Source organism: Palaemon carinicauda, chromosome 27, assembly GCF_036898095.1.
Source record: "Palaemon carinicauda isolate YSFRI2023 chromosome 27, ASM3689809v2, whole genome shotgun sequence".
NCBI lineage: Eukaryota > Metazoa > Arthropoda > Malacostraca > Decapoda > Palaemonidae > Palaemon > Palaemon carinicauda.
The window spans coordinates 36,908,801-36,923,753 of NC_090751.1; the positions used below are offsets into that span (position 1 = coordinate 36,908,801).

At 45.7% G+C, this 14,953-nt stretch overlaps 1 protein-coding gene across 1 annotated transcript in view; it reads right to left on the reverse strand.

Annotated features, from left to right (window-relative positions):
- Nucleotides 1-14,953, reverse strand: part of LOC137620691 (protein BCCIP homolog) — a 79,267-nt gene extending 64,314 nt beyond the window's left edge. Inside the window, exon 1 of the mRNA XM_068351038.1 lies at nucleotides 14,810-14,953. Coding sequence (XP_068207139.1) covers nucleotides 14,810-14,914 — 105 coding nt within the window. The 5' untranslated portion in view covers nucleotides 14,915-14,953. The remainder of the gene's footprint in view (nucleotides 1-14,809) is intronic.

Here is a 14,953-nt window from a genome sequence, read left to right on the forward strand (position 1 = left end):
CCTACGCAAGCTGTGTGTGAAGGTATGTAGAAGTGTGACTCGTCCTAGAAAGTTCTTCCTAAGTTCTTTAGATGGAAAACTGTGTACTAGGACTTTCCCAACACCTGCAGTGGTTTGAGGTCAGCTATGCAGAGAACCCAGGATGCTGCTTTCCCCAAGAGAGGGGATGATGAAGAAAAGAATAAGGGCCAGTCAAACCTTTTCATTCATGCCCTCAACCTTCTACTACTTGTCCAATAAGGAGTTTGAGGTTTTAAACCACCTGTTGTGCAGCCACCACAGGACCGATAGAAAACGTATCGAGTCTCCTGTGGGTTACGTCTTGCAGGTAGTGGGATGTGAACGTGTTTTGACATTTCCACACCCCAGCTTGAAGAACCTGCGTCACTGAATAATTTCTTTTGAAGGCCAGGGATGTAGCTATGCCCCTAATCCATGCTGAGATGGTGTTCTTGGTGACCATCCTCTTAGTCCTTCCTGTGCTGACGAATAGTGCTGGCCCACGAGGACATGCTGCGGCTGTTCTCTTGAGGTACAGCCTCAAACTCCTTACTGGGCATAGTAAGAGATGGTCTGGGTCATCTGTTACAGTACGGAGACTAGAAATCCGGAAGGAGTCGAATCGAGGATCCGCAACTCCTGGGTTCTGAGTCTTAGCAATAAACTCTGGGACGAAGCTGAAAATTACCTCTCCACATCCCCTTGAATGTGCGATGTCATACAAGAGACCATGAAGTTCGCCGACTCGCTTGGCCGAGGCCAAAGCTAGCCGGAACACCGTCTCCAGAGTCAGGTGGCAATCTGTTGCCGTCTGACGTAATGGTTCATAGGAAGGTCTCTTAAGAGACCTGAGAACTCGAACTACGTTCCATGGGGGAGGTCTCACTTCTGACTAGGGGCAGGTAAGTTCATGACTCCATATGAGTAGAGAAAGTTCTAGCAATGAAGAAATGTCCATTACTTTCAGTCTGAAGGCGAGGCTTGAGGCTGAGCGATAGCCTTTCACTGCCGAGACTGATAGGCGCATTTCTTCACGCAAATACATGAGGAACTCCGCTATTGCTGGAATAGTGGCATCAAGTGGAGAAATACCCCTTCCACGACACCAACCACAAAAGACTTTCCTCTTTGCCTGGTAGACTGCTGCTGATGATTTTTGCAGATGTCCAGACATCCTGACAGCAACTTGTTGCGAAAATCCTCTCTCAGAGAGGAGATGCTGGATAGTCTCCAGGCGTGGAATACGTTGATGTGTGGTTGTCTGAGTAGATTGTGTCGTGGAGGGAGTTCTCTCGGAAGTTCCGTTAGGAATTGCAGAAGGTCCGGAAAACATTCTGCGTGATGCCATAGCGGAGCTATGAGGGTCATTGAAAATTTGACCGATATTCTGGTCTTGTTGAGCATCCTCCTCATCAGACAGAACGGGGGGAAAGGCGTACACGATGTTGTCCCACCGTTGTTGGGAGGCATCTTACCAGTAGCTTGAAGTTCGGATGGATGGGGAAGTAGAAGTAAGCATCCTGGAAATCTAAAGAGACCATCCAGTGGACCTTCTTTACTGCTGCAAGCATAGTCTTCTGAGTCTCCATAGAGAACTTTGTCCTCTGGACGTAGCTCGAACAGTGTGACTGACGTAGGACGCTACGGTTTGTTTGACGTAAGACGCCATGAGCTTGTTGCTCGACGTCACGTTCAACTTGACGCCCGACGTCACGTTCAACTTGACGCCCGACGTCACGTTCAACTTGACGCCCGACGTCACGTTCAACTTGACGCCCGACGTCACGTTCAACTTGACGCCCGACGTCACGTTCAACTTGACGCCCGACGTCACGTTCAACTTGACGCCCGACGTCACGTTCAACTTGACGCCCGACGTCACGTTCAACTTGACGCCCGACGTCACGTTCAACTTGACGCCCGACGTCACGTTCAACTTGACGCCCGACGTCACGTTCAACTTGACGCCCGACGTCACGTTCAACTTGACGCCCGACGTCACGTTCAACTTGACGCCCGACGTCACGTTCAACTTGACGCCCGTCGTCACGTTCAACTTGACGCCCGACGTCACGCTTATCTGCCTGGCGATCGTCGCCGCGCTTCGAAGGTTGACGCTCGATGTCACTCTTGGCCGCTTGACGTCTGGTATCAAGGGAAGCAGACACACAATGGGATATAGAAGCCTTATCACGCTGTTCAACATTGCGTTTGCTGGTAGGCCGCCTGTGCGGCAACGCGTCCTAATAAGAATCATGACGAACCATCGCTTCGCTAACAGCAGGCTGATAAGACCGCATAAAAAATGAGAGCTGCTTCTTCATGTCTAGCAGTATAGTCCAATAAGGATCAACATTAGGTGACACCGGTGTAGAAAACTTCGATCGCGAACTCGCCTTCCTCATCACTTACATAACGCTCCGCATCTCAGCAGACGGGAACCAGTCTGGAGGAAGCGGCGGTGCATGTACCGTAACACCAGACTCAGGAACAAGATCCGTATCAGTCTGAACTAAACCTTTGCCAACTTCTGACATGCTGTCAGGACGTACACAGCAAAAAAGGAACACTGCCTTCTCTCACAAGAGACCTAATGCACTTTCTGCTGTTGCAGCTGAATATGCTGCTGCACCAACATCTGCAGTTAGGTTCTTTATGCTGCATTGAGGATGCGATATTGCACTGCCCTATCAGCACTGTCTTTTTGACGTTGTTACTTTTTTTAGAATGATTTATTGTTAATTTATTCTCATCATTCATTTATTTCCTTATTTCCTTTCCTCACTGAGCTATCTTTCACTATTGGAGCCCTTGGGCTTATAGCATCTTGCTTCCAACAAGGGTTGTAGCTTGGCTAGTAATAATAATAAAAATAATAATCAGAGACTCCTTCGACATATTCCTTAGCGAAAAACTCTGAAGGCGGGACGAGGAGCAGCAGTTACAAAATAAAATGGAAACTCTTCAGGAAAAACTCTCATGAGTTTCTTGAAGTTAACTGAAGGGAGAAATATGTTAGGAACTTCTAAGAGAATTCCACTAAAAGATAAATAGCAGAAAAAGAGATCGTCACTCCCTTCCTCCTACAAGTCTCTAACCGAGGTAGAGATGTCTTGTTTCCTAGGAGTCAACTTCTTAAGGTCCTGAATTCTGACCTCAATGCTTTAGTGGTTTAATTCTCGTTCTCCAACAGACACCAAGAATTAGTTCAAGCAGGCCTTGGTCTGAGAAAATAATGTCTATCTAGTTAATATTCATTTCTTAATATAGCGGCTAGCGTAACAATGTTCCAACGCTAGACGCTCATGGTCATGTAGACATCAAGTCCTACTGTAGGAAGCCAGACGCCAAGCAACTGCTTGGCGTTCAGCGTCACGTGACTCGGAACAATGCCATTCACGATTCAGACGCTTGGAGCTATGCTTGACACGCGGCATCACGTTCAATTACTTGATGCTCAACGACACGCAACTGCTTGGCGTTCGGAGTCATGATTAACTGCTTGACACTCGACGTCAAGTTCAACTGCTGGAAGCTTGATGCTATGCAACCTCTTGACGCTCGGCGCCACGTGACTTTCAGAACAATAACGCTCGGAACTATGCCGAACGGTCGATCATCGAACAAGAGAAACCAAGAAGTTGCACTAAGTTACAAACATCGTGTCAAACTCTTACAGCAGCGTTAGTAGCTAGCCTTGATGAACACTCGATGACCAACGCTCTGTTGTTGTCACGCTTAGCATGGCGCGAGGCGTCACGCTCAGCCACCTGGCGAGCGCCATCATGCTCAGCTGCTTGGCACGCGCCATCACGTTCAGCTGCCTGGCGCTTGTCGCGCCTGGAAGGAAGACGCTCGCGCTTGGCCGCTTAATGTTAGAAAAACACTTTTACCTCGCCTTACCTACGGCGAGGGCGAGCATTCTGGGAATCGTCAACAGGAACGCTCGAGGGGACTTCTGTTCATGTCTTACAAGACGCTCGGCACCAGGCTAATGCCTCTCACTACCTTTCGCCAATCAACTTTACTTCTCCCATGGGTCCGGGAGCTTGAAAGAGGTCTAAGGCTAGGATAACGACAGGTCTGAACAGAAGCACCCTCCACCGTATTGAATAAAATTCACTGCTCTAATTTAGCACTAAAAATTCAAATTTTTAAACTCTTTGGTATAGGGAGAGATCTTACTATTCTGTCAAGGGCTTGAATAAAAATGCAATAGTTATTGGATCCCATATAAAATGTAACAAAATATTCTATATAAATCATTAAAAGAATAGATATGGGAATAAAGAATGTATCTATATATTTAAATCAACCCTTATTACTTAAGGGGTTCCAATAAAAGATGAATAGTCACATTTAACAATTGGAACATTTATAAAGATTATACGAAAAAATTTAGTATTCCCAAAATCGAACAAGTAAACAACGATACAAAGAATCGTGAGACTATATCGATTGTCATGAATACTACGTCGTATAAAAATTAACTGAACGCTAATTTTGTTTAATCTGTGTAAACAGATTAGCTAAAGAAAATATACTAAAAGGGCCAATATAATTGTAAAATGACATATTCCTTATACCTAATACAACTTAAAAACCTAAGTTTTAAAGAAAAATGTACTTTTCATAAATATCGATACAAGAAAATTGTAATACTGTAACAATAGACTGAGGACTGCGTAGCATAAATAAACGGAACGCTAGTTAATCTTTAAAAACAGATCGAAGATTATCCAAAGAAAGCATACCAAAAAGACAAAAATTTTCTTAAAATAACATGATCCTTTTATTTTATTTAACTAAATACTTATCATTCTTTGTAGAATAAGAAAGAAAATGCAAGTCATACTTAAGCTTACGTCATATGACTGTGACGTCATCTATGAGGCGGGGTGTTTATCTACCACCATTATGCTTTTGTTAGTTTAAAATAGGTTGAAAAATTTCTAATCCAACCTTTTAAGCTATAACATAGCGATCAGATATCAAACAAAACCAAATAAGCGAATGCCAAAACCCGCATATGAGTACATCACCAATATACTGCTAAAATTCAGGTTAATCACAAGTGAATCCCTTCCATGATGCCAGAATGGCAGCAGAAGAAAATCTGGTGCTGGATGGTTGAAAAGGCCAGGTCGAAACCAAGCCATTTTTCTGGATAACATTAATTATGTCTGCCTAACATGGTTCTATAATTGCTAGCTTGAGCTACAAATTAATATATTAAAGTCAAGTAACCACGTAACATGTAACTATGAACCTCATCGGTAAAATAATGTTAACCTCGATTCTGAACGTCTGAGTGATCTCCGGTGAAGCCGGAGATCCGGTGACAAAGATCCGTAATAATGAAATTGTGAACATCAGCGGTAAGAAAATGTTAACCTCAATGCTGAACATCTGTGTGATCTCCGGTGAAGACGGAGATCCGGTGAAAAAGGACCGTAATAAAGAAATTGTGATTAATCATGAAAAAGGTTCGTGTGCATAAGGCCGAAGCCAGAGTCTGAGTGCCGGGTTTCACCGTTGCACTCCAAATATCTGACTAGTTTCCAACCCAATGAGTATCCATTATAGCGGAGTAGAACTCAAGGCGGAGAGGGTGAACGTTCCGAAGAGAACGGAACACGGGTGGCGGCATAAAGCGAGCCCAAAGTAATGCCTCATACACGAACAGATGATGACTTATACACGAACGGAACCTATTAATAATGCTAGCTATATAAACAGTAACCACATCAATAAAACGTAAATATCATCAAACGTAATATCATAAACCCGTAGAAGAAGAGGGGGAAGGGATAACTCGTGATCGTATAACACGGAAAACGGGAAATCCACCTCTTCTTACTCGAGATTAAGAAAGAAAACAAGAGAAAGGGTAACTCGTAACTGTAGAACTCCATGCTCACGCTCTCATGGTTACATTAAAAAGAACCAAAAGCACACAATAATATGATATATGAATAATAATAAAATTGTAATAACCAAGAACGAAGAATAACGACAGCATAACAAATAAATATAAAGATATACAGTGAACCCTCGCTACTTCGCGGTTCGACCATCGCGGATTTTTTTCATAACCCATGTATATACATATATAGCGGATTTTCCAGAAATATGTTATTTTCATTAGTAAAATAAATTTTTGAATATACTTACCCGATGATCATATAGCTGTCAGCTCTGCTGCCCGACAGAAAAAACCTACGGGCGGAATACGCCAGCGATCGCTATACAGGTGGGGGTGTACATCAACAGCGCCATCAGTCGAGTAGGTACTCAAGTACTCTATGTCAACACAGAACCAATTTTCTCCTCGGTCCACTGGGTCTCTATTGGGGAGGAAGGGTGGGTCCTTTAATTTATGATCATCGGGTAAGTATATTCAAAAATTTATTTTACTAATGAAAATAAAATTTTTCAATATTAAACTTACCCAATGATCATATAGCTGATTCACACCCAGGGGGGTGGGTAGAGACCAGCATATATGTTAACCTTAAGAGCTAAGTATTCCGTATTTCATTTTAGCAGTTATTCAAAATAACAAACATAAAATTAATAAGTACCTGGTAAGGAAGTCGACTTGAACAATTACTCTGCCTTTTCAAGTACGTCTTCCTTACTGAGCGACTCCTAGGAGCTGAAGTATGAAGGGCTGCAACCCATACTAAAGGACCTCATCACAACCTCTAATCTAGGCGCTTCTCAAGAAAGAATTTGACCACCCGCCAAATCAACCAGGATGCGAAAGGCTTCTTAGCCTTCCGTACAACCCAAAAAACAACAATAAAAGCATTTCAAGAGAAAGATTAAAAAAAAAAGGTTATGGGATTATGGGAATGTAGTGGCTGAGCCCTCACCCACTACTGCACTCGCTGCTACGAATGGTCCCAGGGTGTAGCAGTTCTCGTAAAGAGACTGGACATCTTTAAGGTAAAATGATGCGAACACTGACTTGCTTCTCCAATAGGTTGCATCCATTACACTCTGCAGAGATCTGTTTTGTTTGAAGGCCACTGAAGTTGCGACAGCTCTAACGTCATGTGTCCTTACCTTCAGCAAAGCATGGTCCTCCTCATTCAGATGGGAATGAGCTTCTCGAATTAAAAGTCTGATATAATAAGAAACTGCATTCTTCGACATTGGTAAAGAAGGTTTCTTAATGGCACACCATAAAGCTTCTGATTGTCCACGTAATGGCTTAGTCCGTTTCAAATAGTACTTAAGAGCTCTTACTAGGCACAGTACTCTTTCTTGTTCATTTCCAACCAAACTAGCAAGGCTTGGAATTTCGAACGATTTGGGCCAAGGACGAGAAGGAAGTTCGTTTTTGGCTAAAAAACCAAGCTGTAAGGAACATGTAGCCGTTTCAGATGTAAATCCAATGTTCCTGCTGAAGGCGTGTATCTCACTGACTCTTTTAGCTGTTGCTAAGCAGACGAGGAAAAGTTTTCAAAGTGAGATCTTTAAAAGAGGCTGATTGAAGTGGCTCGAACCTTGCTGACATAAGGAATCTTAGTACCACGTCTAAGTTCCAACCTGGTGTGGCCAAACGACGCTCCTTCGTGGTCTCAAAAGACTTAAGGAGGTCCTGTAGATCTTTGTTGTTGGACAGCTCTAAGCCTCTGTGACGGAAGACTGCTGCCAACATGCTTCTGTAACCCTTGATCGTGGGAGCTGAAAGGGATCTTTCCTTCCTTAGGTATAACAGGAAGTCAGCTATCTGAGTTACAGAGGTACTGGTTGAGGATACTGATTTGGACTTGCACCAACTTCGGAAGACTTCCCACTTCAACTGGTAGACTTTGAGAGTGGATGTCCTCCTAGCTCTAGCAATTGCTCTGGCTGCCTCCTTCGAAAAGCCTCTAGCTCTCGAGAGTCTTTCGATAGTCTGAAGGCAGTCAGACGAAGAGCGTGGAGGCTTGGGTGTACCTTCTTTACATGCGGCTGACGCAGAAGGTCCACTCTTAGAGGAAGTGTTCTGGGAACGTCTACTAGCCATTGCAGTACCTCGGTGAACCATTCTCTCGCGGGCCAGAGGGGAGCAACCAACGTCAACCTTGTCCCTTCGTGAGAGGCGAACTTCTGCAGTACTCTGTTGACAATCTTGAACGGGGGGAACGCATAAAGGTCTAGATGGGACCAATCCAGAAGAAAGGCATCTATGTGAACAGCTGCTGGGTCCGGAATCGGTGAGCAATAATTTGGGAGCCTCTTGGTCATCGAGGTTGCAAACAGATCTATGGTGGGTTGGCCCCACAATGCCCATAGTTTGTTGCATACATTCTTGTGAAGGGTCCACTCTGTTGGGATGATTTGACCCTTCCGGCTGAGGCGGTCTGCCATGACATTCATGTCGCCTTGAATGAACCTCGTTACAAGGGATATGTTTCGATCTCTTGACCAGGTGAGGAGGTCCCTTGCGATCTCGTACAACTTCATCGAATGAGTCCCTCCTTGCTTGGAGATGTACGCCAGTGCTGTGGTGTTGTCGGAGTTCACCTCCACCACCTTGCCTAGAAGGAGGGACTTGAAGCTTCTCAAGGCCAGATGAACTGCCAGTAGCTCCTTGCAGTTGATGTGTAACTCGCTTTGAACCGCCTTCCACGTGCCCGAGCATTCCCGACCGTCCAACATCGCACCCCAGCCCGTGTCCGATGCGTCCGAGAAGAGAAGGTGGTCGGGGGTCTGAACAGCCAGTGGCAGACCCTCCCTGAGGAGAATGTTGTTCTTCCACCAAGTCAGTGACGACTTCATCTTCTCGGAAATAGGAACTGAGACCGCTTCTAGCGTCTTGTCCTTTCTCCAGTGAGCAGTTAAGTGAAATTGAAGGGGGCGAAGGTGAAGTCTCCCTAACGCGATGAACTGGTCCAGTGATGAAAGCGTCCCTATCAGACTCATCCACTGTCTGACAGAACACCGGTCCTTCTTCAGCATGGACTGGATGCATTCTTGGGCTTGATTGATTCTGGGGGCCAACGGAAAAGCCCGAAAAGCTTGACTCTGAATCTCCATTCCTAGGTAAACTATAGTTTGGGATGGGACGAGTTGGGACTTTTCTATATTGACCAGGAGACCCAATTCCTTGGTCAGATCTAGAGTCCACTGTAGATTCTCCAGACAGCGACGACTTGACGCAGCTCTTAAAAGCCAGTCGTCCAAATAGAGGGAGGCTCTGATGTTTGCTAAATGCAGGAATTTGGCAATATTCCTCATCAGTTTGGTAAAAACTAGCGGTGCCGTGCTTAGGCCAAAGCACAGGGCTTGGAACTGGTAGACGACCTTCCCAAAAACGAACCTTAGAAAAGGTTGGGAATCTGGGTGGATGGGGACGTGAAAGTACGCGTCCTTTAGGTCTAACGAGACCATCCAGTCTTCCTTCCTGACCGATGCTAGAACCGACTTTGTCGTCTCCATGGTGAACGTCTGCTTTGTGACAAAGACATTCAGAGAACTGACGTCTAGCACCGGTCTCCACCCTCCTGTCTTCTTCGGCACTAAGAAGAGGCGGTTGTAGAAGCCCGGGGATTGATGGTCCCGGACTATGACTACCGCTCCCTTTTGTAGTAAGAGAGACACCTCTTGCTGTAAAGCTAGCCTCTTTTCCTCCTCTCTGTACCTGGGAGAGAGGTTGATGGGAGCCGTTGCTAGAGGGGGCTTGCGTAAGAATGGAATCTTGTACCCCTCTCTGAGTAACCTCACAGACTGTACGTCTGCGCCCCTGTTCTCCCAGGCCTGCCAGTAGTTCTTGAGCCTGGCTCCCACTGCTGTCTGAAGAGGATGGCAGTCAGACTCTGCCTCTAGAGGACTTGGAACCCTTCTTCTTGCTCCCACGTTGACTTCCGGCACGAGCACCTCCTCTGCTGGAGGCTCTGCCACGAAAGGGCGGGATGAACCTTGAAGCTGGCGTGTCCATCCTAGGTCTATGTACGGAGGGCAAAGGGGTGACTTTGCGTGCGGATGACGCCACCAGGTCATGGGTGTCTTTCTGGATCAAGGAGGCAGCAATCTCCTTGATCAACTCTTCAGGGAAGAGACACTTAGAGAGTGGAGCGAACATCAGCTCCGACTTTTGACATGGGGTGACTCCAGCTGATAAGAAGGAGCAAAGGTGATCTCGCTTCTTGAGTACCCCAGACACGAAAGAAGCCGCAAGCTCACTAGAACCATCCCGAATGGCTTTGTCCATACAGGACATGATGAGCATGGAAGTTTCCTTATCCGAAGGGGAGGTCTTCCTGCTCAATGCTCCCAAACACCAGTCCAGGAAGTTAAAGACCTCGAAAGCGCGGAAAACTCCCTTCATAAGATGGTCCATGTCCGAAGGGGTCCAGCAAATCTTGGATCGTCTCATAGCCAGCCTGCGGGGAGAGTCTACTAGACTTGAGAAGTCGCCCTGGGCAGAGGCAGGAACTCCCAAGCCGAGAACTTCTCCCGTGGCATACCAGACGCTAGATCTGGAAGCAAGCTTGACCGGGGGAAACATGAAGGATGTCTTTCCCAACTGCTTCTTAGACTGCAACCACTCTCCCAGTACCCTTAAAGCTCTCTTGGACGAGCGAGCGAGTACGAGCTTCGTAAAGGCAGGAGCTGCTGACTGCATGCCTAAAGCGAACTCAGAGGGAGGTGAGCGTGGTGCTGCAGACACAAACTGGTCTGGATACAAATCCTTAAAGAGCGCAAGCACTTTCCTAAAGTCTAAGGAGGGAGGCGTGGTCTTGGGTTCTTCGATGTCCGAGTGTTGGTCGTCAAGATGTGCAGCTTCGTCATCATCAGAGATACCATCGTCTGAATGTTGAGGAGGAAGAGGCAACGGAGTAGGCTGGACGGCTGAGTCCGGCAGCACGGGTGCATGCGTGGCTGCACTGGACCCAACATCATGCCACTGTTGGTCAGTCTGAGAACTGGCAACAACCAAAGCTGAGTGGGTGCGCAAAGAGTCTACTCCCGACTGTGGAAGGATAGCGGAGACCACCGTGGGTTGCGGAGGCTGACGCACCGCGTCAAAACACGGCAGCCTAACTCCACCCTCCTGTTGTTGTGGTAGCTCACGCACGGCAACGGAGTGCTCCGTGCGTCTGTGAGCGTCAGCATGCGTCTGGCAGGGTCGACTGCGCATGGGTGGAGGAGCTCTCACAGCCGGAGTGTGGGAGCAGGCAGCCGCAGCGTCTGCTGGGCGCACAACCGTGGCAGGTTGTAGGAAAACGGGTGCATCGTCAACCTTCTCCGCAGTCGGAATGTGGGAGCAGGCAGCCTCAGCGTCAGCTGGGCGCACAACCGTGGCAGGTTGTAGGCTACGGGTGCAGCGTCAACCTTCTCCGCACGAAACTCCTGCATAACCGCAGCTAACTGAGTCTGCATAGACTGCAGTAAAGACCACTTAGGGTCTACAAAAGCGGCAACAGACGGAGCTACTGTCCGTTGTGACTGAGGGTCTAAAACAGCGGGTGCAGCAACAGACGGAGTTACTGCCTGTTGCGGTACCACCTTGCCTCTCTTGGGAGGTGTGCAGTCGTCGGATGACTGCAGCGAGTCCGAACTGACCCAGTGGCTACACCTGGGCCGTTGGACTAGCTCGGAAGGGACCTTACGTTTAAGAGGCCGTGAGACCTTGGTCCATCGTTTCTGTCTAGAAACTTCTTCCGCAGACGATGAATAAATGGGCTCACTCGTCTTCTTGTGGGTGGGACGATCTCGGTAAGATACGTCCAAAACCACGGAGGGTACGTCTGTACGCTGATTAAAGCCTGTCGAACCCTTTGGTCGTACGACATTGCTTCTCCCCTGGGCTTGGGAGCTTGCAAGAGGTCCCGGACTGGGAGGACGACAGGCACGAACAGACGCACCCTCATGCGTAACACTGACACTTTTCACTGCACTGACACTCACTTCACTTCCCACTGCACTTTTACCTTTCAACTCTCTGACGTCAGCCATGAGTTGATTGCGGTCATTCGCCAATGACTCGACTCTCTCACCTAGAGCCTGAATGGCACGCATCATATCTGCCATTGAAGGTTGATGAGAGCTAGCAGGGGGGTCGGGTGCAACCACTACAGGGGAAGGAATAGGTTGAGGGGCATGGGGAGAGGAAAAATCAATTGAGCGAGACGAACTCCTCCTGATCCTATCCTTCTCTAGCCTACGTGCATATTTCAGGAATTCTTGAAACCCGAATTCCGAAAGCCCAGCGCATTCCTCACATCGATCTTCCAATTGACAGGCTTTACCCCTACAATTGGAACAAACGGTGTGCGGATCGATAGAGGCCTTCAGAAGACGCCTTGAACAGTCCCTAGCGCTACATTTCCTGTACTTGGGGACTTGAGAAGGGTCAGACATCTTGAATTAGTCAAAGGGGGGAATTCAAAATCTATCCAAGTCGTCAACAATTAATCCAAATCCAAAAAAGAATGCAAGGAAGTATTGAAGATAACTTCTGCACAGCGATAGCTAATAACTAGAGAGAATACTTCACCAAATAACGTGAAAATCAATCCAGAAAAACAAGAGCGTATTCAGTAGGTCTTGCCGGTGACACGACAGAGAGAAAATTGGTTCTGTGTTGACATAGAGTACTTGAGTACCTACTCGACAGATGGCGCTGTTGATGTACACCCCCACCTGTATAGCGATCGCTGGCGTATTCCGCCCGTAGGTTTTTTCTGTCGGGCAGCAGAGCTGACAGCTATATGATCATCGGGTAAGTTTAACATTGAAAAATCAAAAATACTGCGATGTGACCGATGGGGCGAGATTGGAGAAAGTAAGGAAAATTGAATCGTGATTGATTTTCAATATAAATGAAACTTTGAGGAGCAACAAAGATATCATTTGAGAGAGAGAGAGAGAGAGAGAGAGAGAGAGAGAGAGAGAGAGAGAGAGAGAGAGAGAGAGAGAGAGAGAGAGTTAGGAACGAAGTGGTGAGGGTGAGAACGGGTGTAAGAAATGAGTTAGCGGCTAGAGTGGATATGAATGTGTTGAGGTGGTTTGGCCATGTTGAGAGAATGGAAAATGGCTGTCTGCTAAAGAAGGTGATGAATGCAAGAGTTGATGGAAGAAGTACAAGAGGAAGGCCAAGGTTTGGGTGGATGGATGGTGTGAAGAAAGCTCTGGGTGATAGGAGGATAGATGTGAGAGAGGCAAGAGAGCGTGCTAGAAATAGGAATGAATGGCGAGCGATTGTGACGCAGTTCCGGTAGGCCCTGCTGCTTCCTCCGGTGCCTTAGATGACCGCGGAGGTAGCAGCAGTAGGGGATTCAGCAGTAGGGGATTCAGCAGTATGAAGCTTCATCTGTGGTGGAAAATGTGGGAGGTTGGGCTGTGGCACCCTAGCAGTACCAGCTGAACTCAGCTGAGTCCCTGGTTAGGCTGGAGGAACGTAGAGAGTAGAGGTCCCCTTTTTTGTTTTGTTTCTTTGTTGATGTTGGCTACCCCCCAAAATTGGGGGAAGTGCCTTTGGTATATGGATGGATGGAGATATATATATATATATATATATATATATATATATATATATATATATATATATATATATATATATATATATATATATATATATATATATATATATATATATATATATATATACACAAAGTATTTACTTAGTTGCTGTGAAAATAAGTAATTTTCAAAGAAAAAGGAGTTTTCTGCAAGAAAAACATGTTTTTTTGGTAGAAACTCTTGCCCCTTCCGCAACTATAATAAAACTAGTATTCCTGCTCTTAGCATTATGAGCTCTAGGTCACCTCTATGAGAAGGATAAGAATTCAATATCAGGTCCAATAGGGACACTGGATTCTACAAGACCATTCAGTGCCATAAAGGAAAAGGGGTGTCTGTAGTTCTTGAGGACAGGGCGATATCTTTCTTATTACTAGCCAAATCGTTTTTCATTATGGGGAAGATGTTCTTTACAATGATCCAATATACCATAATATGATGTTATTTTATCATTTTGAACATCATAATTTGCCATGATGCGGTAGTGGACTACAACTATCTAAGAGAGGTAAGTTAACATAGAGACCTAAACTAATCTAATGTCTAACCTAACCTAACATTTTTGTGAAAGGAAATAAACTTTTATATAGCCATAACTTTTTTTTAAACGTGTTTTTTTAAAAGATTTAGTGTTCTTAACAAATACGTAGGAAATAAACACCTTTAAATAGCCATAACTTTTTTATTTTTCGTTTCTCGAAAATATAATTACATTTTTGGAAAGAGCATAAAAAACTGTATTGGAACAGTGTATTTTGGTTTCATATTTTTTGTGGCAGTCAAAACAAAAAAGGCCCAGAAAACTCATTAACTGCGGAATGAAGGAAGAGGAAGCCTCAATATAACGACAGAAATGCCCTCCCCCATGCATAGAACATCACCTAGCCTATACTTCTACACTTAACCTAACTTGCAATCCATGTCCTTAACTACATCCCTATCAGTGAGGGGGTGGTCTGAAATACCCCTTAGACTGACGTTATTCTTTGCAACATGGTTGAAAATAAGGGAGTTAAGGGGGATGGCCACCATCATACACCCCAACAAAATCAACAGCAAACTTAGTGGTCGAATGCCTACAGTACACGGAGTTGGTGCACTGACGATACTAACCGTAAGGACCGAAAATAATTTATGTTCGCTAATGACGGTGCAACAGTATTGATTTACCGACGCCCACAGATAAACTTCCATGTTTACCCATTAGCCCAATATTGGTGTGCCTTGTTTGCCATAATTCAAATATCGATTTCCAGGTTTTATTATATCAATGTTAAAGGTATATTACCGTTTGCCCAATGCACTCGTCTTGCATTTCTTCATCTTCACTGTCATCTTCGACGTAATCTTCGATTGGAAAAACTGCACGCGGTTTCTTCAAAGGATGTGACATGATTGATTGACTAGTCGACGTCAGACGAAGAAAATCACG